A 23,658-nucleotide genomic window follows, 5' to 3' on the forward strand; every position below is an offset into this window, starting at 1 on the left:
GAGTTAAGCTGTATTATTACGTTAGTGCAGTTGTAGCAATGAAATTCTGTAATATGGCCAGAAGAGGGCAGAAGATTATAAGATGTGTGAATATCATAGGCTGTTGGATAAATGCATGAAAAACAAACCCAAAACATGGTGCAAAGGTATATTGTTTTGTGCATGAATTGCAAAAAGATGGATGTACTAAAATGGTGGTGTTTGGCTCAGTAGAGATCAATTATGTTATAAACGTTCCATCCAAGTTCACTCAGTCCCTTTCACTGCCGTCTGAAGTGGCAAGCATTCAAACAAGATATTTCAGCTTGAACTGATATCACCCTCTTCTTCATCATCTTCACTTCTCAGAAGAGAAGGCGGTTTCTTCTTACGCCTAAAAGATAAGACACATACAGAGGGCAGATGTCACCAAGCGTTAATGTATTAAAACTGACCAAAGAGATTTGCACTGGGCTTGTTGGCTCCATGGCCAAACCTCAGAATACTCTCATCCGACAAATCCTCTGGAGGCAGAACCAAGGGGTTTGTGAATTGGTTGATTGACAGTTGAACTTTCTAGAGAATATACCTGATTAAGTCAACCCTTATGTCCTGTTTGTGGAGCTTTATATAAGAGCATTTAATCTCACCTCATGTCAGTGCGCAGGGCAGAGAGCTGGCTCTGAAGCTGATCATTGCTCTCCTGCTGTTCATCCAGCTCTCGCTGCAACTTCTTCTTACTGTGTTCCAGACGCTCAATCTCCTCCTCAGCCTCGTCTAGCTGACGCTTCAGAGCCTTCAGACGCAGAGTCAACTACGGGAGGGGGCAACACAGTGGATGAGACATAACAGAGATATTACAGAGTGTGTAGATTTCTCATAAACTTCAAAAGCTTTGAGGTAAGGAATAGAAAATTCGCTACACCTGGAACAAGCAATATGATCAGTTCAAGCTGATCATATTTACGGTAGATGTACAGTTCAAGCTTCACATGTCTAACTAGAAGAACTGGGACTAGATCAAACAAAAATGTGTTTTTATTGTGCAAAACATATGTGCAGAAAACAATGTGCAAAATTAATCTCCTCATGTGATGGTTTGCCTCACTCTAATCCACTGACCTGATCTCTCTGGTTCTGTAGAGAGAGCTGCTCTTCGTCGACTTGCAACATCAACTCCTTCACTTTCCTTTCCAGCTTGCGATTGGCCTGCTGCAGGTTGTTGTTGTCTCTGGAAAATAAAATTAGCAAGACAAACTCCTCAGAATTCAAACGACACGTCTGCATGCTTTCGCAGCACTATGCTAGCACTACTCAAATACACCAAAGTCCGGAGCGGCATCTGATTCTTAGTCTGTTAGGACAAGAACAAAATTCTCAAATCCCATTCCGTCCCTGGAGAATATACGTATTGGTCTTTTGCAGTAGGTTTGTTTTTAACTCTAACTCTCTTACCTCTCCTCCCCAAGCAATCTCTCCTCCAGCTCTTGGATTCTACCCTCCAGTTTGGAGACCAGCCCATCCTGGCTAGACTTCTGAGAGCCCTCCAGGTGAGCCACACGGCTCTTCAAGTCTTTGTTCTTCAGTTTATGGCAGGACAGAAATACAAATCAACTCAGAAACACAACAACAGGATCTGTTTCAGCCAGACTTGACCTGCTTCACCCTCTTTGCTGGTATAACTTGTTTAACCATCTTTGTTAGTTTAGCTTGTCTTCTTTTAAGAGAAGATGTATTTATACATCCAGCTGAGGCTCTCTAGGAGTCTTTGTTTGTGTCTTGTGTTTGCTGAGGTACGGTTGGGAAGTTAAGTGACTACATAGCTATTATCTGCCTATCTCGGCATTGACAGTATACGTCTCAGGCATTTTGTCTGGTTGTACCTGTCTCTCCAGTGTGATCCTCTCACACTCCAGGTCCTGTCTGGCAGCTCTTTCCTGCAGTAACTCAACTCTGACCTGCTCCACCTGACAGACAGGGAGACAGACACACATGCATTGACACATGCCATGCATAGATATTAGATAAATAAATAAAATGCAATTATGTGTAATAAAGACAGACTTACAACAGCTAACACTGAATTAGAGGTAATGGCTTTAAATAGAATGGTATCAAAATGATTGGTTTGAGCATATTATCGAGTCAAAAGTTATTTCTCACCATCTTTTTCCGATAATATTCTATAAATGTTATGTAAATGTTATGAACTGTGTACCCCTCAGCAGTCTATATTGGACTAAAAAGCACAATGGTCGCCTGAAAGAGTTTAGCAGTTTAGGGCTATTTATAAATGTTGAGGGAGACTAAATGGGGCAGAATGCCACTTGCTGTCAATGAGAAGCTGTCCAGATCAGCTCATTGAAAGCACTGGCCTACATAAATAATGAACGAAAAACACACTGCTACTGTCCAAGAGGCAGTGGATTGGAACTTGTAGCACAACCAATCAGAGAGAGTGAGAGAGAGACAGACAGACAGACAGACAGACAGACAGAACGGGACAGGGAGAGAGAAAGGGAGAGGGCAAGGGAGAGGGACATTACTTTTCAAGATTTAATCTTTGTTGTTGTAAGTATCAACAGCCCCTGTGACGCATGAGACTGTGTGTTCTTACAACAGCAGTGAACAGTATTTTAGAGGTGACCCTGCTGACTTTCTATTTTTTGCTTGGAGGCATGCACTTTACTGAGCTCTCACGTTTGAGAAAAGCTTTGTCAGCAGTCACCTACGCTGTTGGCCAGTCTGATGTCATGTTTTGGCCAGTTTATAGATACACAATCACTACAATTCAGGCCTAGCCAGCGCAGAGCAGGGTTAAAGACCTTGTGGGTATGCTGGGTCAAGTTAAATCCTGGTGGAACATCATTGACTTTCCAGTGTTTTTGGCTTGCAAACACCTGCCTCTGATTTAAAACATATTCTTTGCAATAGTGTAAAATAAAGTATTCTTCATCAAGTCTTTCAGTTAGTCATTCCCCCATTAGGACTGACACCACTGCAAAGTGGAAAAGGCCATCAATAACCAACTCTTTGTAAAATGTTAGCACTTTTTCCAAAGTAAATTCAAATACAGGCAGAGTACAGAACCAAGCAAAGAACTATTGACCGCTACGTTCATTATCACGAAGCAAACTAGGCCCCAGCCAGGATCAAACTCACGACCCCTAGTTTACAAGACCAGCGCCCTAACCATTTATGCTACAAACAGTTCCATTGTCATGCGCTGAGCTGTTAGTGATGAAGTTGAACATACCTGTTCTTTTCCTCTCTCCATTCTCTGAATCAGCAGATCTCCACTATTGTGTTCCTCTGCTAAGTCCTGCTCCAGCTGACCCACTCTCATCTGTAGAGAGGTAAGAGAAGGTATTGTATTCCCGTGTCTCCTTAGGCCCGTCTATGTTATTCAGTTTTTTTTCACTGCTGATTCTAGACTGATTATGAAAAATGTTCATTTTAAATGATCAAAGCTTTTGAGGTAGAGATGTACTGAACTAAGCTAAGCTGAAACGGGAGAAAGGGCAACTCAAGTGATTTCCCATCTAAACATTCATGGAAAATATGCAATTAGTTCCTCAATACAGCATTAAGTCCACTCGTCTGGCCTTGAAACAGTGCAGTTTACAATGCTCTGTTGACACTCTCAGGCAGAGAGGGAACACTAGTTTCACTGAACTCCATAGATTCATCTTAGTTTTGCGCAACACTGATGACACAATATAATTGAGTGGAAAGGGCTGTGTTTCCACAAACAGTGACAATGTCCCACTCTGTGTTCACAACCCTTTGGGTCAAAGACAAATACAAGCTATTTTCATTCCCCCGTGTCTTAATTAGGGACCGTTGGCATCTGTTCAGCACCAACCTCTAGCACCACCTATTGCACACTTTACTATGGAACAAGGCTCACTTTAAGATTCTCCTCATCAGTTAGGGTAATGTAATGTGATTAATGTAACTAATGCACTGTGACTGCTTTTGTGTGTGACTTGTGCTAGGCACTAATCACCATTTAGTTTGGTCGGCTCTTAGCTTCCTCATACATGTGAGGAATGTTATCTTTGTGCGCTTAATTTGTCTTTAAAAATTCATCAGTGAGAGATGTGTGTGTCTGTAGCTCCACTGCTTTTTACTCGTTTGTCTCTCCACTCTTTCACGTTTTTAATTTGGTTGTGGTTCTCTGTGAATTTGTGGTTATTGGCTTTGAGGCACTGAGAATGAGAAGCATTTGTTGCTGCGCTTCAATGAATTTAAGGTGATTGGCTCTATGCAGATATGTCCATAATGTGATTGGCTTCGTCCCTTGGTAACTGTGTTGTGATTGGCTCTGTGTCCCTGTGAAAATGATACTACTGGCTGCTCGCCTCACCATGCAAGAATGTCTATATCTTAATCAGTTTAAGAGCTGTGTTTTTTTTTCATACCTCCATGAGTTTGATTTGTCTATCTTTGTCCTCTAGTGTAGCTCTGTTCATCTCCTGTAGCTCCTCCACCCTTTTCTCCAGCTGTTTACATTTCAGCTGGGCTTCCCCTAACTCTCGCTTAGTGCGACTCAGCTCTTCATCCAGAGAGGACAGCTGTAGGTACACACACACACACACACACACACACACTAAGGTCAAACATTTTCCTGGTGATTTAGATGATTTAAAGAAGAAATGGATCCACATCAGACACAAACAAACACATGCTACCATACTACCATGAACGAGCACATGCAACAGTGTACTTTCCAACCAGCCTTTTAGTAGAGCATAACATGATGGTCTTAACAGCACTGGGTTTTGATTAGTCCTGAGTACAGAATATAAGCCAAGACACAGGGAGTGTCCTTAAATTTATATCTATTTACCACACTCAGTAAAATGAAATACACGCACACAAGTATACACAAAAGCATGCTGTGCACATCCTGTTGCGTACAAAAGGTGAGAAAATGCAAATGAAATCTAATACTAGGTTTATTGCTTTGGGAAAAAAAGGCAGTCACAAAATGTTCCCAGCTTGAATCCTGCTTTTTTAAACAGTACAGTTATTTTTCTCATTGTTCTTTGTCAAAAATACTGCTGACAGATTCTGTACGTCAGTGACGATTATTTTGTGAGCAGATCTCATTCTCTTTTTGGTAATAACTCCATTCTTTTGGCACCGCAGCCAATAGCTCAAGAACATATGAGAACCATTTTTATCGGAGTGAACACAGCTTGTTTCTCTGCCAGCACTTGCTGGGTGTGTGTACCTCTTTCTGTACTGCCTCACTAGCATGTCTGTGTCTCTCCAGTTCCTCTGTCTTCTCCTGCAGTTGCTTTCGGAGTTCAGCCAGCTCCCTCACACTCTGATCTCTGACCTCATCAATCTGCACCTGGAGCCTCTGAGTGGCCCTCTCAGACTCCACCACCACCTCAGTCATCTGGGGAACGTAGAAAGAAAGAGAGAGCAAAACAAAAAGAGAGAGAGAGAGCGAGCGAGTGAGAGAGTAGTGTATAAAACAATAAACCATTAGCAAGCCAACTAAGACAAAGACTGGAAAAGTGGAAGATTTATGTGAGTTCTAAGAAGTTTGGGGGATTTTGCCAAAATACCACATTCCCTCCCTGCTATAACAATAGTCAGTAAACAAAATAAAGAATATTCAGTGATGTGTGTATGCAAAAAGAATGAAAACAACACATATGGTAAATGTGATGAGTCATATGTTAGTGCCCCTGTCCTTGCAGTTTGAAAATCTGGGAGCACCTACATCAGTCCTATCTCACTCCGTCAGAAACACTAGGGCCTACTCCTCCTTACCTCCTCTTGCAGTTGCTCCATTACTCTGTCCTGCAGTCTCCTCTCATTTTCCAGCTCAGCCTTCCTCCTCTTCAACTCCTCTATCTGTCTGCTCTCCTCTTTTAATCTCTCCTTCAGTTCTCTGTGTTCATGATTCAGTTTGGTCAGCTCAAACTGACAGAAAGAGAGAGTGATAGGAACAGGGTGAAAAAAAGACAAGAAGCAGTTGCTTCAACTTTGCTTCATCTTTGACATCAGCTTAAATTGTGGAAAACTGACTGATCTTAGCCTGCTCATCCAAATGTGTGGGTATTTTGAAACAATCATTTAGGGCATGACATTTGATCTGCACTCTCTTTAAAAAGCATGCAGGTGTATGAGGAGTGTGTGAGTCAGACCTGGGTGTCCTCCAGATGTCTGGTGATAGCACGATTTGCTCCACACAGGTCATCTTCTTGCTGTCTGACCTCAGCCAGTTCCTCCTCCAGTTGTTGGTTTTCCTCCTGATAGTTAAGACACATAAGGAGGGGAAAGAGCATATAAAGCTTAGCAAAATCACTGATCACCAACAGTCTCATCCACTGATAAAATGCACTACTTTTTAAAAGTATAATGTAATCCAGGCATGTTCACGTTGAGCAGAAGAACCTCACACACATGTCCTCATCAGGTATGAAACCTTACCGCAAAGAAGTGTCAGTGATAATTTGTGGAGATTTTACTGAAAGAACTACAGCAGTAATATATTGCCATTGACTATTTCTCCCTGTTTTTACCTTCTTTTATCTCTTCATTGTTTCCTGACATTTGTGTCTCTCTGTTTCTCTCAGCTTCTCTTTTTGCACTTTTTGCTATTTCACATTTCCCTGTCTACTTCTCACCTTCAGCTGTTCCATCTTCTCTCTGAGTTTATTTTCATGAGTCCTTGCATCGCTGATGATGTGGTTGAGGGCGGTGATGCGGGCTTCCAAGGTCTGGATTTGGTTGGAGAGGAGTTCTTTGGTCCGCATCAGCTCAGAGACCTGGGCCTGGCAGGCTCCCTTCTCAGCCTCCACCTCAGCCTTTTCCTTACTCAACACCGCTATGCCCTGAGTGAACACGGAGACAAGATCAGGCCTGTGTTCCAACACAGCTGCTTTGGCACAATGATTAGTGATTTACTGTATGAAATTTGTTTAGAGGGACAGATTTTGGACATAGATTAACTTCAGACATGGGGTAAGGGCTTAGGCATAGGTTAGGGATTATACTTTAATATCTCTAAGCACTGGTATATGTCAAATTCCTAAGGCTGTGGTCATCATTTCTTTCTCAGTTTAAGTCAATGCATCACAAAAAACTGAACATGAAATTCTGAGCCTCTAAACTGAATTAAATTCTTTTCAAAGCTGACATTTGTTCCTGAGATCACTGATCCCTGATCCATTTGATCACCTTCACCACAGTCAGAGCTGGCTCAAAAATCATAATTCAGCTGAAATCTTACACTCCAAGCATCTCAACTTATGACCTGATAGCATCTTACATTCCAAATGTTACTAGACCAAGCATCTAACTATAATTGCAACAATCACACATTCACGTCCTCTTGCCTCTTTGGCCTCCTCTGTGACCCTGCGTAGCTCCTCCACTTCCCGCTGGTGCTGTTCCCTCAGATCCTCCACAGCCTTGGCATGAGCTGTCACCTCCTCCTCTAATGCTCCACGCAATGCTGTTAGCTCCCGCTCCCGCTTGTACAACATCTCCTCCTGCTCTTCCTGAATCTGCTGCAGCTCCTGGAAGTCCTGTCTGAGTTGAACCAGATCCTGACCCAGAGAGAGTGAGAAAGAGAGAGAGAGAAATGATAAGGTAATACTCCAGATCAAACAGCTTGGAGGATGGTCAATCCTAATCAGTCACATCTGAATGATATCAACTGGGGATGTCAGGGAGTTATTTATATGATAGCAGAATGGAATGAAATGGTTTCAGACTGAAAATGTAAAGGTAAACCAGTGCTCTTGCTGTCTGAGTGGCTATTAAAAAATACAAAGTTGGGAACCCTTCCTATTGCTAATCATTGCCACATTAAGGTTATCAGAATTACAGTTGGAGCTTAATACCAATATAAGAAAGCAGGATGGGAGTAAGCAAGGACTCTACAGCACACAAAGATTTCAAGTCATGGCCAAAAGTTAATCGTTTTGGGCTGATACACTTGGAGCATGGCTGCATGTTCCATCAGTAACATGAAGTGTTTGATTGAGAAAAAACAATTGGAATCCATTCATTCAGAGTTTTCAATCACATCCTCAGCAAAAAAGAGGGAAAGAGGAAAAAACAAAGATGCTTTCAAACTGAAAGATGTTTGGACATGGTACATAGCATGTTGTTAACTTATCCTCTGAGACCGGAGCAGTAAATTGCTCACTTTTAAAATGGTGTCCCTCTCTCCGGCATCAGTGATTTTGGCATTGTCCAGCTCATCATGCATGTCTGAAAGCTGGCTCTGGAGATCCCTCATATCAGCCCGATACTGCTCCCTCTGTCGCTTTGCCTGCAGGAGCCTGAGCAAACACGCAGTCTCAGTGACAACTGAAAAACCTCAAAATTAAACCTGATAACTAAAGAAGAAAACCAGCCAAAATCACAAGAACGGCTTTTTTTAACCAAATGTTATGGAAAGTGCACTGTTCAAATTGCAATCTGTTTCATGATCTCTTACTGATCCAGGGACGTCTGAAGTTCCTTCTCCATATCTGTCAGTTTCTGGCGGAGTCGAACATGCTCCTGCTCACTCGTGCTCAGCTCCTCCTGTAACCTTTTCATCCCGGCCTCTTTCTTCTCACATTCCTCGGCCATAGTCTGCCCTCTCTGTCAGGACACACAGAAAACATCAGACAGCCCGTTTAAAACCTTTAAAGTAGACAATAAATTCTTAATTGTGTTTCATTGTTCATGCTTTAGTTAGTTTAATCATAGTTTGATAACACAGGACACAAGATAGTGGGCATTTTCTGTGATTTGAATAATCCATGTTTAACGTCTGTGAGTCATCAGTGAAAAAATAATGATGGAATGTTGGCTTTCTTTCAACAATGTACTATTGGCTAGACAAGATAGTTGAGGAAAAGATGCATACAGTGAATGACTGTGGCATTTCCCATAATACTGCTCATCATTGTGTTACGCACATTACCTTCATTTCCTCCTCCAGTTTTTGTTTCAGCTCTGTGACTTGGGCCTCCAGTGCTGCCCTTTTCTCCTGGAGTTCCTTGACCTCATTTGCAGAGTCTGAGAACTGAAACTGGGAGAAATAGGGTCCCAGAAAGCATTAATTAGGTTCTGGAAAGAGATTGGAACTCATACTGGTCTTGATTCCAATAAAATGAAAGAAAACAGTACACGCGATGACTACACAGTTCATAAATTGAATTAATTATTTTTTCACTTCTAATTATGCTGTGATATATTTAATATCTCGGTTCATTTTTTTGGTTACAGAAGATCCAAAACACCAATTTGTGAAACATCTGCAATACATCTGGAGCCTCCACATGTCATACCTCCTCCACATTCTCAGCAGCTAGTGATCTCAACATGTGGATCTTCTCAAACATCAGGTCAACTTTACGCTTTGTGATGTCATCACTCTCTGTGTTCCTGAAACAAAACAACATATATAGGATTACGCCCAAACGTCCATAAAAACATGCAAAAGTGGGTAAAGTACTGCAGCATAATAAAAAAAAGGAGCCAAAAGAATGTCTCATCGTATCATATCATATTACTTCATATCATATCATAATATTCTGATCACCTGTAGTAAGAAACTATTCGCAAAACATTATCACTAACTTTTCCAATGTTTCCATAACTTTAATGAAGCATGGAGAGGTCCAAAAGAAAGCCTTGTTTTAGCAATGACAAGTTCCTGCATTCCAGAGCCTTCAACTACTGAGTTCAACCAGCTGAAATAATACTATGCTATCACGAAGTATCAGAAGGGCAAAGCTCTCTAATTCTCTCACCATCAAATTGCAAACACATATGATCTGGCCGGGGGTCAAGTGAAAATGCATGTCTATATGGCATAAAATCATTCTAAAACCTAACTTTAAAGTGAACTTACCCATCTTTGAGATAACTGAACAGCACCAGTTTTGTTGTGTCTTCATCTGGTTGCTCTGCAAGCTGTCGTTGTCCTTTCAGGAGATCTGGAGTAACCTGAACAACAAATTCTGTTAGCCTTAAACTGTTTTCCTATATAGCTATGATAAAAATTACAAAAACTGTATGAGGTGACAATTACCTGGGTGTCTCTCTCTGAACTTGACTGAACTCCAGTGTGCTGAATAGATTTGGACAGAGTATTTTTTTCTGTTTTTTGTGGAGCTTGCCCTACTCTCTGCGAATTTGAACCTGCATCCGCTTGAGGTATAGATGTACCAGATCTTGTCTCAACCCCGTCTATTGTATCTGTTCTGTTCTGTCTTGCAGCAACTGCCCGGATATGAGGTGATGATGGGGCACTCACCACCCCCTCTGCCTCTCCCCTAAGATCACCCAATGAGAGCCCTGGCCGAATATGGTCAGCTGAACTGGGGCCGTCAACACTCCTCGATCTTCTTCGCTGCTCAGGACCCATTCTCAGCCTGTGGCCAACTCTACCAATCCGGGGGGAAGCTCCTCCTCTGAGGGACTCAGGTCCGTTTGTGGAGAGTTCATTAACATACGGCACAGTCATTCTGCAGACGATGTGGGATGGCTGACTGGGCAAGGTTTCTGATGCGTATCCAGGAGACTGAGGCTGGTTTGGGGCCCTGTCATTACCTACAGCAGGTAGTGGAATCCTGGCTCTCTTCACAGTCACAGGTGAGATGGACATGGGTGAAGAGTGTGGGCTAAGTCTTCTTGGGTCATGGCTGCGGTAATTTTCCACATCCAGATTGTTGGTTACAGGGTCGTAGGGTCTGAGGAGCTCAGGCCGTCTCTGATAGTTGAGCAAAGGAGATGAGGGATTTTTCATTGTCCTTCGACGTTCGGTTGGTGAACTAGACAGCTGCATCGACCTTGGTGACCAGTGCTCCATGAACAGACTATTTTGGCTTAAGGCACCACTGTGGGAATTTGGAGAATGCTGGAGGTCTGTGTAGAAAACGTCAGGATACCCAGGAGGTAGGGACATCTTTCCCTGGTTGTTAAGGACCACGTAGGGACGACCATCGATCCCCTGAACCCGTATTTTGACCCCAAATGACTCTGTTCCTTCACCATGAGAGCCCGGTGTCTTACAGTCCTGTAGACAATCATCTTGAGAGCCAGTGACTCTGTTGGATTCCATCATTAATCTAAACAAGGGCAAGAATTCTTCCTCCTGGACTAGGCTTAATACTGAAAAACAATGTAAAAACCCTTTACATTGCTGGATTAAACTTGAACAAGGCTGTGTCTTACTGAGCTGACTTAAAACAAAAGGCCCTGATGACGAATTTGCCTTTACATCAGCATGTAGAACAATAGCGTTGCAATTGTGGGTCACACAGCTGCACTTACGCCAGTAGGCAACGAGAGAAAAGAAGTTCTACAACACTACGCTTTACTATGAAAACAAATAATACTGTATGTTCACAATGTTCTATTGTGCCAGCGTCCCGCATGACAACTATTGTGTATTAACACACAACAATATCATTCATTTTCCCTGACACAGAGGGATAACATTTAATGATTTCATGCACAATCACTGAGGGCGATCGAATGGACAGCACAACTTTCTCAGGACATAAACTGAGGCGACGATGACCGGGAAACCATCTCACTCACGGCTATGACTACATTTTCACTCAAAAATTAAACAACATGAAAAGAGGTTGATTACTTTATGTACCTAAGACATAAAAATAAACAAGCACATTTCCTTTAAGAAGTCTGAGCACAGAACATTAAATAAACTAAACATTTAGTTATATATAACTGATAAATGTTATAACTCTCAGGTGAGCATAATGCTTATCTGTGCCTTGTTTGTAATTGTCAGTGTTGCTGACCAATACGAAACAGGAAAGAGAGAACGCGACAACGATTAAGCATATTTTCGTTTTGCTTGTGTATAATAGGTAATGTGGAATACTCACGAGACAAAAGTAAATGATATGAAGTTTATTCCACAGCTATTTTTTTAAACTTTGGTCTCCATTATATTATTGGTCCATCACAGTCATTGCGGTTCGTTCTGTATATATTAAAAATGTGTGTGTGTGTGTGTGTGTATAGAGGCTATATAAACACGTTTTCAGAAACGCATTCTCTAGTCGATCAATGTCAATACTAGTCCATCGTGGCAATACAACAGTGCTGACGATTTGATGAAAATGTCGACTTACCAAATTGTTCTGTTGTAGCAGTCAGTTTAAGCCATACTTTCTCCTTTTAAAATTCTTTATTTTTCATTGAATTCCACGTCAAGAGACTTTCTCACGAGTTTACTTGCGGAGTGCACGGATAGTCCGTGCAGACACGAACTGTCCATATGAAAGAAATTATCCACCTCCACGCCTTAAGACACTCCTACAAACTCTCTGACAGCCAGCATCGATTACTCGGGGATTACAACTGCTTTGCTCAGTCTTTATAACTGATCTCTGTCCTAACCGTTAGAGATCCACACCCACGCCCACACTGTTCTCTCACTCTCTTACTCATTCACTCTGGATCTGTACTGTTAGCTGTTAGCGTACTTCACAGTATCAACTTCGGGGGGACAATCTATTATATATGCCGCCTCGTAATCTTTAGATGTAACTGTGTTGTAATGAACTGGGTATCCGTTTGAAAAAAGGTTCAAATGTACCATCAAAAGTGTAAGGTCCCCAAAAATCACAGTCATTCCAACAGATCAAGAATCATGAGTAGTTATTTGTGAGGACGTGTGAAAAACCAGCCAACAACACAAAGGAGCTTAACAGTTTGCTTCTTTATTTCAAAATCCTAATAAAATGGTACCCATCCAGAACTTTCCAGCAATGTATTGCTTAAAATGCTAAAATATTTATAGAAAATGCCATATCATCTGAATAAGAAAAAGTCACATATGATGCGTTAATTTCTGTTGTGGACAGAATGGAAGTACACTCATTGATAAATCTTCTACAACAGTTGCATGGTCTCATGGAATTATTCATATAAGAAAAATAGGTACATGTTAACTTTTCGTGGGCATGCACAGCATTGCAGAACACAGAGGAAAAATGAAACAATTATGACATGGCTAAGTCTCCCTTATCAAATAATGAGCAGAAGAGGACTTAATTCCTATTCAGATGCAGGGAATTATGAGGGGAAGTTTGTTTGAAGTATGCAGTTGTTTCTACATGGGAAATGGAAATCAAAATGGAAAAACTGGTTCGTCAAGTCACTGTGTAATTATATACACATCAGCTTGCTGGTGTTGTTGTTTTAGGGAAATTTGCAACAACACTCAAATCATGTGACAGCCAAATACTGGGAAATTTTTCAGCACATGTTGAAAAAAGCAACACACACACACACACACACACACACACACAAGTACACATTTGAAGAAGCACAGGCTTCTCAGACACACACTTCAGTATAATGTAGCCTGAAAATGTAAAATTGCTACAGGAGCAGGAAACGTCATGTACTGCTGAATCACTCTAATCTTAATGCTCAGATTACTTTGAAATGCATTTATGTGAACTGGTCAAATGCACTAAGAAACATGCAAAATGCTGGTTGCATAAGTTTAGTCTAGTTTTGTTCAGTCCAGGCACAAATAAACTTCCATATAAACCAAAAATTCCACTATGTGTAGAAGTTTATGGTTGTTGTTTTTTTTGCTTTCAGTTATGGGTCAAAGGTCACCCATCAGTATCAAAATCTTCATACAATACAAGAGCCAAAGATTACTTACTAACAGTAAGTTTAAAAAACCTCATTCGCATACTGGTTTTATGTACTAATTCTTAGAATTTATGATTATCTGTTATTTCTGAGAAAGAATATTTGCCACATCAGAAACTGGATTAATTCATCAATGGACTGCTTTTTCTGGTGTCTTGGTCCTTAGTCATTTTATGGTCATAATCAGTTATTCCACCATAGTATTTCCCACTTACTTAAAACAAAAAGAAGTGGCACTTAGTAAAAGAGTGAAGTACGTTAATGAGGAATGCCACGAATACTGTTTCAGTTGAAGGGAAAAGCACCGTACAATTACTGTAACAACTCAGAAACTTTGACATAGATTCAGTCAGAAGTCATCCTCAGCCAGGCGAAAGGGTTTGCACTGAGCTCCGTCATATCACCGGGTCGTTTTCTCATAGCTGGCCCATGAGGTTGTTGACTGTGTCATGTAGGTCAGAATGGAGCACTGCGTGCATGGGCTGAGAATCCAGAGTTCCCGCTGTTACTTTCTCTTCTTCCCTCCTCCGTAGACAAGCAGTCTTAGGATTCAGGTTACGCTCTGCGGGTTGTACAGTCAGCAACTGTTAGTTTGTGACGTTAAACATGGTAACAAGACGTAGACATAAGGATTTATATTGAATTTGATTGTTATGGAAAATTAGGGCCCAAAAGATGAACAAGGAGTCAATCTCATCACATATGTCAGTTTGGAGGTCTTGAGAAATAGATTTCTTCTCTTCCTGACTGAATGGTAAATATTGACATGAATATTTTATTACCCCACTGCTGATCTGAGATCTCTAATACTGCTCTTCTCTAATACTGTTAGAAGTAGAGAGTGAGACCATGAGACTGACCTCGGACCTGTTGCTCCAGACTGAGTATGACTGCCACAGCCTGGTGGAGAATGAGCAGTTTGGTCTGGGGCTTGTCACTTTTCAGATGCAGCTGACACATGCGACCGAGCTCCTTAAAGGCCCCGTTGATGTCTCGGACACGCAGTCGCTCACGGGCGTTGTTTGCCATCCTCCTCTCACGCTCACGCTCTGCTTTCTGCTCGGGACTCAGGTCCTCATCTTCATGGATGCTACTACACACATGCACACACACACACACACACACACACACACACACGCACACACGCACACACACACACATACACACAAACACAACAAAAGTCCAGGGATATATAGAGTGGGTATACATGTGGAATAGATGTGGGGCATTACAGTGTATGTACCATATTGCATTGTTCATGAGGAAGAATGTTTACAGCAGTCAATACGTTTCCAATATGGATGCAACATGCCCTCTTGTGGTGAAACTTGGCAGTGCAAAACTGTATGCATTTCTTGACAGTGCAGAGCACAAGAAAACAAGAAAGTTGCATATAATTCAGGCGAAAGAACGACCTCTCATAACATGTCACCAATGACCTGTTAGCTTGGGCTTAAAATGAATAATGGTGCTAATATTATATTGAAAGCAAATACCTTTTCTCAAAACTGTGATACACATCACAAAACAGAAAATAAGGGACCCAAAATATTGTCTGTCACCCACCTGTGAACCTCCCATTTCTCCCCCCCTCCCCACCACCACACACACACACACACACACACACACACACACACACACAGTCAACAGAGTGTGTTATACAGGCCGTAATGGACATCACCTGCTCCTGGTTGTTGACTCTGTGGGTGTCTTTATGTCCTGTGGGTCACTCTCTTCAGCTGATTGTGTGTGTTTGTCTGAGGAATGGTGGGGGCGGAACACTTCTCCATCAGGAGTCTCCATCTTCAAAGGAACTCCAGCACACGCAGCCAGTGCTGCAGCCAAAATCAAATCACACACACACACACACACACACACACACACACACACACACAAACACACACACACAAGCAATATAGATATAAAAGGAGTTTTATGGATTTTGGCCGTCAGAACGTGCGGTCAGTCACATGTTCAGACAAAGACTTTATAGGATTTGATGAAGCAGTGATGAAAATGAGAAGCACAGACCTCTGAAGCTCTCATCCTTATTGGTCAGACAGGCAGCAGTGGGAGGAGCTGTTGAGATCGGCAGAGCAGAGATCATAGAGAGAGCGGCAGCCTCAGCACCATCTACCACCACCTGTCCAATCAAAACCAAGTGTCTTTTTTTTCAAAGTGTCTTTAACAAGAGCTGAGAACTGATGTTTACAGTCTCAGTTTAAGGGCTTAAACCTAATGTATGTAAGATGTTCCCCCACTCAATGATCAAATCAGTTTATGATATATTCTGACCAATTCTTGAAGAACAACTACTGAGCCATATCAGCTGTGATGTCTTGAGAGTGTCACAGTATAATTACCTGAGAGCAACCCCATATTTAAACCTATGCTTCCCTATCATTGTTTTTTTTGTTTTGTTTTTTTTTTTACTTTTTGTCTTTACTTTATTTTATATTATTATTTGAAATGATTGCCCAAGTTCCAGTCCTCAGCTCATCAGACAAAGTGGTAGTGGGGTCATTTTGAAATTGAGGAATTTTCCAATAAGTGATTAAGTTTTTGTAGTCAACAGTCGTTTTTCTAAAACATTATGGATAACAAGAGAGGAAAAACAAATCTCTCTCTTAAAGCCATGTGATGCTAAGCGGGACATAAAACCAGCACCATCCCCCTTTCCTTATACTCTACATCCCTGCCTGTATCCTTCTATTCACAAAATTAATTTTATCCAATAGCCTTCTAATCCCTCCCCCCAACTCTCCAAACACACCCCTAATTCCTTCCAGGATGGATTTTTCTTTCCTACTCTGAGGACATTTTTTGTTTTCTGTCTGGAAAAACAAAAGTGAAGGAATTATTGAATACTCTCATGGGGATTATGCTAAAACTCTATCCTCTTGTTTCTTAACTACAGCTGTCCTCTCAAATCTTCAGGGACGGAAAAAAAAAGAGAGTAGCAGAAATGTGAGAGTGCTCTGTTATATTCCATGAGGTCATAAAAAAAAGCAACGTGGATATTAACTCAGCAGAGGGGTTTCTGCAACCTGACGCAAGGTTGCGTGTGTTTTTTAAGACCCATTGCAAAATACGTATGACATTTCAGTGCAACGTGAAGTCAGCTGTGTTTGTTGCTCACTTTTTGTTGTAGTCTAGCCTTGATGTCTAGGACCTTGGAAGGACAAAAAATAAATACGGAATTAAAGTCTAGCTGCATTTTTCCTGTTGTGGTTTTCTTCTTCTAGTTCCAGAAGGAACACCCCCTGCCAGAACTTATACATGTGGAAAACATGCAAGTGAGCTGAGCTAAACTGGTCACAGTGGAAAAGATTAATACATTTCTCCCAACAAGCCATGGTCACATTTACAGGCCAGGTGACCTGAATTCACAATACACAATCCCAAACACGCATACTCATACACTTTACCAAATTCCCTTTCCATATAAACAAACACACAACCAGCCACACAGCAATCAACAAATGAAAACAAATGGACTCACGGTAGATGATCCTCGTCCAGCAGCCAATCCTACGGCAGGGAAACTTGTTGTCATTGCAGTGGCTGAACCATGATGTGCATGTCCAAGAAGAGCATGTATGTCCCCGGTCAACCCAGCAACAGTGCCGCCAACCGCATGGTTTCGAAGGACATGAATGGCATCATCCAGCCTGTCCAACCTGTCCTCCATCTGAAATCAGATGTTTTGGGAAATAAATGTTGATGAGAGTAGGTATATTGATTGACATATTCTAGAGGAGTTTCTTTCATTACGGAAATAAGCATAGGCAGCTCATTAAAGCAGGAATTTACCAGGGAGTGCAGAGAGTTCTCATAACTGGAGGAGAGTGTTGAGTCTCCAGAGGAGCGGGGCCATTGATTGTTAACTGAAACAGTATTGAAAGAAGATTAAAGTCATTGATGTTTTTCAACAAGTGGAATCAAACAGATTATTACATGCTTTGGCATGTTATTGTATTAGATCTGTGTTTAGGCCAGGTGTTTTAACCCCTAACACTGATCCAAAACCAAGCAGCAATCCTAGCAGCTTTCTGCACTGAGCTTTAAATGAGAGAATATGTTCACCTCTCCATTGTGCTGTACCTGCAGGAAGGGCAGAAGAAGTGAGAGACGATGGAGACTGCACTGGAGTGGATGAACTAGATGGAAAACTACTGCTGCTCTGGTCTGGAGAATAAATCTGAGAGAGAGAGAGAGAGAGAGAGAGAGGGAGAGAGAGAGAGAGGAAATGAGAAAGAAAGGATGAAAAAAAAGTAGAAGAGAAAGAGAGAAAGACACAGTCACAGACAGGAGACAGTGTAGAACATATAGAGGGATAGAGGGGGAGAGAGTATAGAATACAGGAGGGAGAGAGAGAGAGAGAGAGAGAGAGAGAGATCAGAACAGAGAGAGGGAGGACAGAATTAGTATCAGCAACTGACAGCACATTCATCACTTTTAAAGCACAACTTGTCATCTCTGTGTGAATTTTTTATGGTCTGTGTTTGAACCTTCATTGAAATCATATATGTTGAGCCAGTACATCAATCCTGATCTTTTTACTGCCCAGCAGTTTACAAAGGTTCCTCTTAACACGTTAAAGAACCAGATACAACACAGCTCAACCTTATACAATACAGAAATGGCTTATAAATCTCCTTTTTTAAACACAAAAAGAAAGGATGAATTCTGATCGAGCTGGTCTAAAATAGCTCCATATGGACATAGTCAACCAAATGCATTTATTTGCCATCAGACATAGAAATATACAGAGCAACAAATGTGTCTGTCAGGTTATTACATTCCATTTAGCAAACAGATGAGCTCACTTAGCATTCTGACTTACATTTATATTAAATGTCTCCAATACTCATCTATTCATCAGTTTGATACATGAACATATTGTAATTTCTGTGAAGCTACCAGTTATCATGCTACTTCTGTGGGCTGCTTTGAAAATTCTGCATAGAATTCTAGTTTATATATAAGTACACATTTGATCTGAGCAACAACTACTAAATACTAGCTAATGTAACTGTGTAGATGCTGGGTGAAAACTCACAGATGCCAAGGCTTTTCCTAGTGCATCACCGGTCGCAGAACTTCCAACAGGGTTTCCTTGGTTTCCTGAAACTAAATTGGCAAGATATTTAAAAAGAAAAAAAAAAAACATATTCTTTAAATAGCTCCAGTAAACACATAGTGAAATGCCTTTTTTTTAAATGATCCGATCATTTGGAGATCCAATCATACAAATAATGAATTAGCAATTCATGCTACATACAAGATCTCCATTCAGATGTTTGGTTCATCAGTACATTAATGTAATTTCAGCATGAATTTCATCAATGACAACTTTGTAACTGTTGCTGTCATATTTAAAACACACCGTAGCATAAACCCTTAGTTCCCTTTCAATGTTTTGCTTTGTTTATGTTTTGTTTATGAAGGATTTGTAGAAGTAAATATATTTCTTCTGTACATTTAGTGTGGCTTTAATACATTAAGCACACACAATATAACAGACAACTATATTTTTCCCAAAGAAGTGTTACCAGACCATATTAAGTAAACACTGACAAATAACTTATCAAATTTTGTTGCATGACACTGCATCAGAGTTGTGTCAAATGAAGTGTCCTTGACCTTCAGTCTTTTCTGTATTTAACCAATATCTGTCTTGTAAATTTGATAGGACACATGTCTTCTCCACAGCCCTGTCTGTGCTATTCTCTGCTACAGAAAAACCCGCGGGACTTACCCATGGAGCTTTCTGTGCCAGGCGAGGTTTGGGTCACAGAGGTGAATGAGGACTTGCCAATACCTCTGTGGAAGGTTGACATTGGGGGAAGAGCCTTACTCATGTCTGAGGAGGAGGCAGAGTGGGGAGGCACATTCTGGTATAACACAAAAAGAAAAAAAAAAGTGAATGAGCGGTGTCTAATTTTAGATATCACTCAGAGTCTGTATGAAAAAAAGGAGAAGTTATACATTTGGATATTGAAGACCTAATGCTATAAATCTGTATGTACAAACTATGAACGATGAATTGTGGATCATCCTTGTGATTCACTCATTAAGCAGCACATATGTGAAATGAGCCTGGGTGTTACCGGATGATCATGTGATGGATGGTTGCCATAATTCCCTGACTGTGATTGGCTGGATACAGAGGAGCCCAGCATGCCTCCATGGCTGGCCTGTAGAATTCCACTGGATGAGCTCCAGGGGTCAGAGGATCCATTTGTGCCTTCTGATAGAAAATGACAAACAGGCAGTTTGAAAAAAAAAAAAGAAAGAAATTTGGGAAAGGTTCATACAAAGCTGCTGTCAATAGTTTCCTCTTATTTTCATTCACAAGACAAACAGCAACATCTGTTTTTCAAGGAAACAAACAAATGTTATAAATATTTAGCTGAAAAACCAAAGGTGACACATATAAGGAAACGTTTGAGAACATACGGTGCTGAAGACTGTCTTCAATAAAAGTGTTACCAAATGAACATATTGGAAAGTGCAAACCACATCGCAAAACAAAACCTGCAGTTTCATCTCACCAGGGATGAAAATGTCCAGTGGCTGAGTATTAATGCCTTTCCATTTTCCTGTACCACTCATGGGCACTCACAGTCAGACAGAGAATTTAGCAAATACTGCCTGATACCCACAGATCAATCCTCTATAAATCTCTTATAGGTTTTGGAGGGTTAAAGTTGAAGTCCAAATGTAAACCATACTTTTAAAAACAGCTGAGAAAACACACGCTCTTTGCTCCTGGAGGAGACCTTCAGACAGGGCTGCTGTACATGCTCAAAAGGAAATCTAATTCCGCTCACACTCCCAGAAGGTTTTGGTGTCCTTGGGAGAGGGAAACACTTTCCAACAACAGAACCTTATCCTCCAAAAACATGTACAGACACACACACACACACACATAAACACAGAAACACATGCATGCACAAACACACAAACACACACACACACACACACACACACGAGTGCCTACATACACATGTTAAAACATTCAGACGCTTACAAACACAAACACATACTGAGAGAGAGAGAGAGAGAGAGAGAGAGGGAGAGAGGGAGAGAGACAGAAGAGAGAGGGAGAGAGAGAGAAAGAGAGATACTTATTATGTGTTGGTGAGCTTACCGAAGAAATTTGTATATGTTGTAGTGGTGAGTTTATGTGTTGCAGAGTAGACAGGTGAATCTCTCTTACACTCCTCTTGATTTGGAGAACAGACCTAACGATTAAGCAAGAGGAAGCATCTTTAAAAATGAGTATAAAGTTCACAATGATCCACGCAATTTCAGTAATGCTGATAATCTGACCACTGATCCTCAGGGGATTCTATCCAGATTTAGGAAGCATTCGTGGACAAAAAACCCTCTTTCATTATAATGGCAGGTACTTGTAAGTCTATCTAGACACACCCGTTCTGAAAAACAATTCACATATTTGCACTTGCATCTGATTGCGCCTACTTCAGAATTACAGCCTCTAAACCTCTGAACTGTGCTGACCTGTGGTGTGCTGAAAACCACTTCTAGACACTTCAGTCAAACATATTGAGATAGTAAACTTCCCACATATTGAGAGAGAGAGAGAGAGAGAGAGAGAGAGAGAAAGAGAGAGGCCTGCACTGCACCTGCTCCATGCTTTGGCTGCTTTGATGTGAGTAACCTCCAGCCCTGCCAACCCTCTTCCACCCAGGAAATGAAAACAAGCTTCCCTGAGCGACATCAATGGCAGGCATGTCGCCTGGCAACGGGCCGTCTATGAGAGAAGCGCTGAGGACTCCACTGGGCTGTACTCTCATTCACAGAGCGGCCAGCTGATACGATGCCTGGCTGACCTCGATTGGCTCTGCTCCCATAGAGATCACGGGTAGCCAAGCCCATCGAGCCAAAGTCACCCGTAGACATGACAGCCCTGTCTGAGTCACGGCGGATGGCATATGGTGGAGGATCAGGCCAATTGTCCACAACCAGTGACGGCTAACCAGGTGACCCGTTAATAATGTTAACAACGCCCAGCATGCCTTCTTTAACCTCTTCAGATTACCCCTACAGATCCAAGCCTCACACACTGAACCAGAGCAGGAAAACAGCATTTTCCCAAACCAAAGGAACTAGAGCACTGAATCAAAAATGTAGAGATTATGAAAATTTCTCACACATTTCATTATGGTAATATCTTGTTCCCTCACTAGACTTTTAGTATCACTCAATTTGTGATTTACGTTTTGCAATTCACAAAATCTTTCCAAATCTAGCAATTTATGAACTGTGAAGGAATAAATGGCATGTACTTCCCAAAATTATTCCAGTATTAATCAAATAATGTACATTTGTGATCCACTGCAAATGCAACATGATAACAAGCTATGTAGAAATGGTAGATTACTAAAAAAAATGGAACCCTTGTCTGTCAGAGTAAATTAAATCAATGTTATTCTTCTTTTCATCGCTGTATTTCTGTATGGAATTGTACTTACGACTGAATGTATACATGAACTTTTACTAATATTTCTGCATCTAAACCATAGAATGGCCAGTCTTTGAATTTGAAAGTTAAACTGTTTGTGCTGAAGACAACAGAATCAGTGACTTCACGGATTTACTGCACCAGCTCTTTTAGAATTTTTAGCTCAACTCAAAGCATTTGGAACATGTGCGACCAATTTTTCCCTCAGCTCTCTGTCAACCATCCACGTCTGGAAATACTTAACTCCTACGAAAGATCAAAGTCGTTTTTCAGAATTGTTGTAATGGGGTGGAGAGCAGGCTCAAAACATCTGCCTGGGTTAAGTCACATAACTGGCAGTACATGTCATGTTAAGAAATGTTTTGCTACGTTTTCTCAAATCAACAGTATAGAGATCTCGAAAAAACTTTTAAGACTTTTTCTGAACTCATACAAGAACAATTAGGTGGCTAATTGTTGAATATTGCTTTGGACGAGGGAGGCCTTGGATTTTGGATTTTAAGGAGTTACTTCACAAAGGGATTTTTCCACACAGACGATACCACTGGAATAATCATAGAAGATCTAGAAGATTTCCTATAGAGCAAAGAGTGCACTTAAATTCCTAAACTGTTCATAGTATAAAATTGTTCATTTTCAAGTTCTGTGCCATCATTTCTCTACCAGGCAGGATACTCTGAAGCTTATTGTGCAGTGGGACCTTAAAGATTCTGTCTGAATACTTATCAGCTTATACATACAAACACACGCACACACACACACACACACACATACACAGTGCAACTACTAACAAGTGCAGTCTATGATATACACTGGTCACAAACAAACACACACTCTGTTCACTCATCATGTTTGTCTTTGCAATAGAAAAATGTTACTGTAGGTTTGTGAAATGTTAACCAACCACTATGATATTCCTTTTGAATTTACTTTTTGTAAAATCCAGGTTATAACAAGTACAAGACTTCTTAAGTATCACATCCCTGTAACTGAGTTCTCCACAGAGGACCCGTTAAATCACACACTCATTTCGGGACCAAAATCTCCCCTTAGATGAAAATCAAAACCACTCACCGACTTCCCGTTACTGTAATAATATATTAATGACTTGCTGGCTGACCCTGGACCAGGGAATGCACAAAACATGACTGCTGCTGGTGCAGTGTCACCAGTGTCCTCTAACTGGAACCTGAACTACTTTTCAATCCACAACCTCTTCTCTCTCTCTCTCTCTCTCTCTCTCTCTCTCTCACACACACACACACACACTTACAAAGCCGATTCTGAGGACCACTGCTTCTCTCCTCACACAGTCACAACTGATCCTGCGCTTACCACCACACAACTTATGCAAATTAAGACCATACCATTCCAAGCAATAGTAAGGTGGGGGTGGACATAGAAGCACTGGACCAAACCATTTAGGGCAGTTAGAGGAGAGTTGTGATCGGCAGAGCTGAGAGTTGCATATTTGGTGTACACACTGGTGCAGAAATCCTCTTTAATTGAGT

At 41.2% G+C, this 23,658-nt stretch overlaps 2 protein-coding genes across 2 annotated transcripts; both read right to left on the reverse strand.

The window, feature by feature from the left end:
* Positions 1-264: 264 nt before the first annotated feature.
* On the reverse strand, positions 265-11,071 carry LOC115812424 (cingulin-like protein 1). Its single transcript, XM_030774903.1, has 18 exons — positions 10,040-11,071; positions 9,860-9,954; positions 9,294-9,390; positions 8,927-9,028; positions 8,453-8,601; positions 8,159-8,294; positions 7,341-7,553; positions 6,630-6,836; positions 6,147-6,251; positions 5,770-5,922; positions 5,219-5,389; positions 4,404-4,556; positions 3,236-3,325; positions 1,863-1,946; positions 1,435-1,559; positions 1,102-1,210; positions 630-793; positions 265-373 (listed from the first exon to the last, which is right to left on the reverse strand). Exons 1-18 carry the CDS (start codon positions 11,069-11,071, stop codon positions 301-303), a joined length of 3,258 nt encoding a protein of 1,085 aa, XP_030630763.1. The 3' UTR covers positions 265-300.
* Positions 11,072-14,069: 2,998 nt separating this feature from the next.
* LOC115812425 (transcription factor 12-like) lies at positions 14,070-23,293 on the reverse strand. The gene is made up of 12 exons (XM_030774904.1): positions 23,222-23,293; positions 20,810-20,903; positions 19,767-19,906; positions 19,415-19,550; positions 18,716-18,780; positions 17,758-17,854; positions 17,467-17,540; positions 17,156-17,344; positions 15,685-15,796; positions 15,335-15,410; positions 14,514-14,746; positions 14,070-14,215 (listed from the first exon to the last, which is right to left on the reverse strand). The coding sequence occupies exons 1-12, from the start codon at positions 23,291-23,293 to the stop codon at positions 14,070-14,072; spliced, it is 1,434 nt and encodes a 477-aa protein (XP_030630764.1).
* Between the last annotated feature and the right edge of the window lie 365 nt (positions 23,294-23,658).

The sequence above is a fragment of the Chanos chanos genome, chromosome 5 (assembly GCF_902362185.1).
Source record: "Chanos chanos chromosome 5, fChaCha1.1, whole genome shotgun sequence".
In the NCBI taxonomy this organism is placed as follows: Eukaryota; Metazoa; Chordata; class Actinopteri; order Gonorynchiformes; family Chanidae; genus Chanos; species Chanos chanos.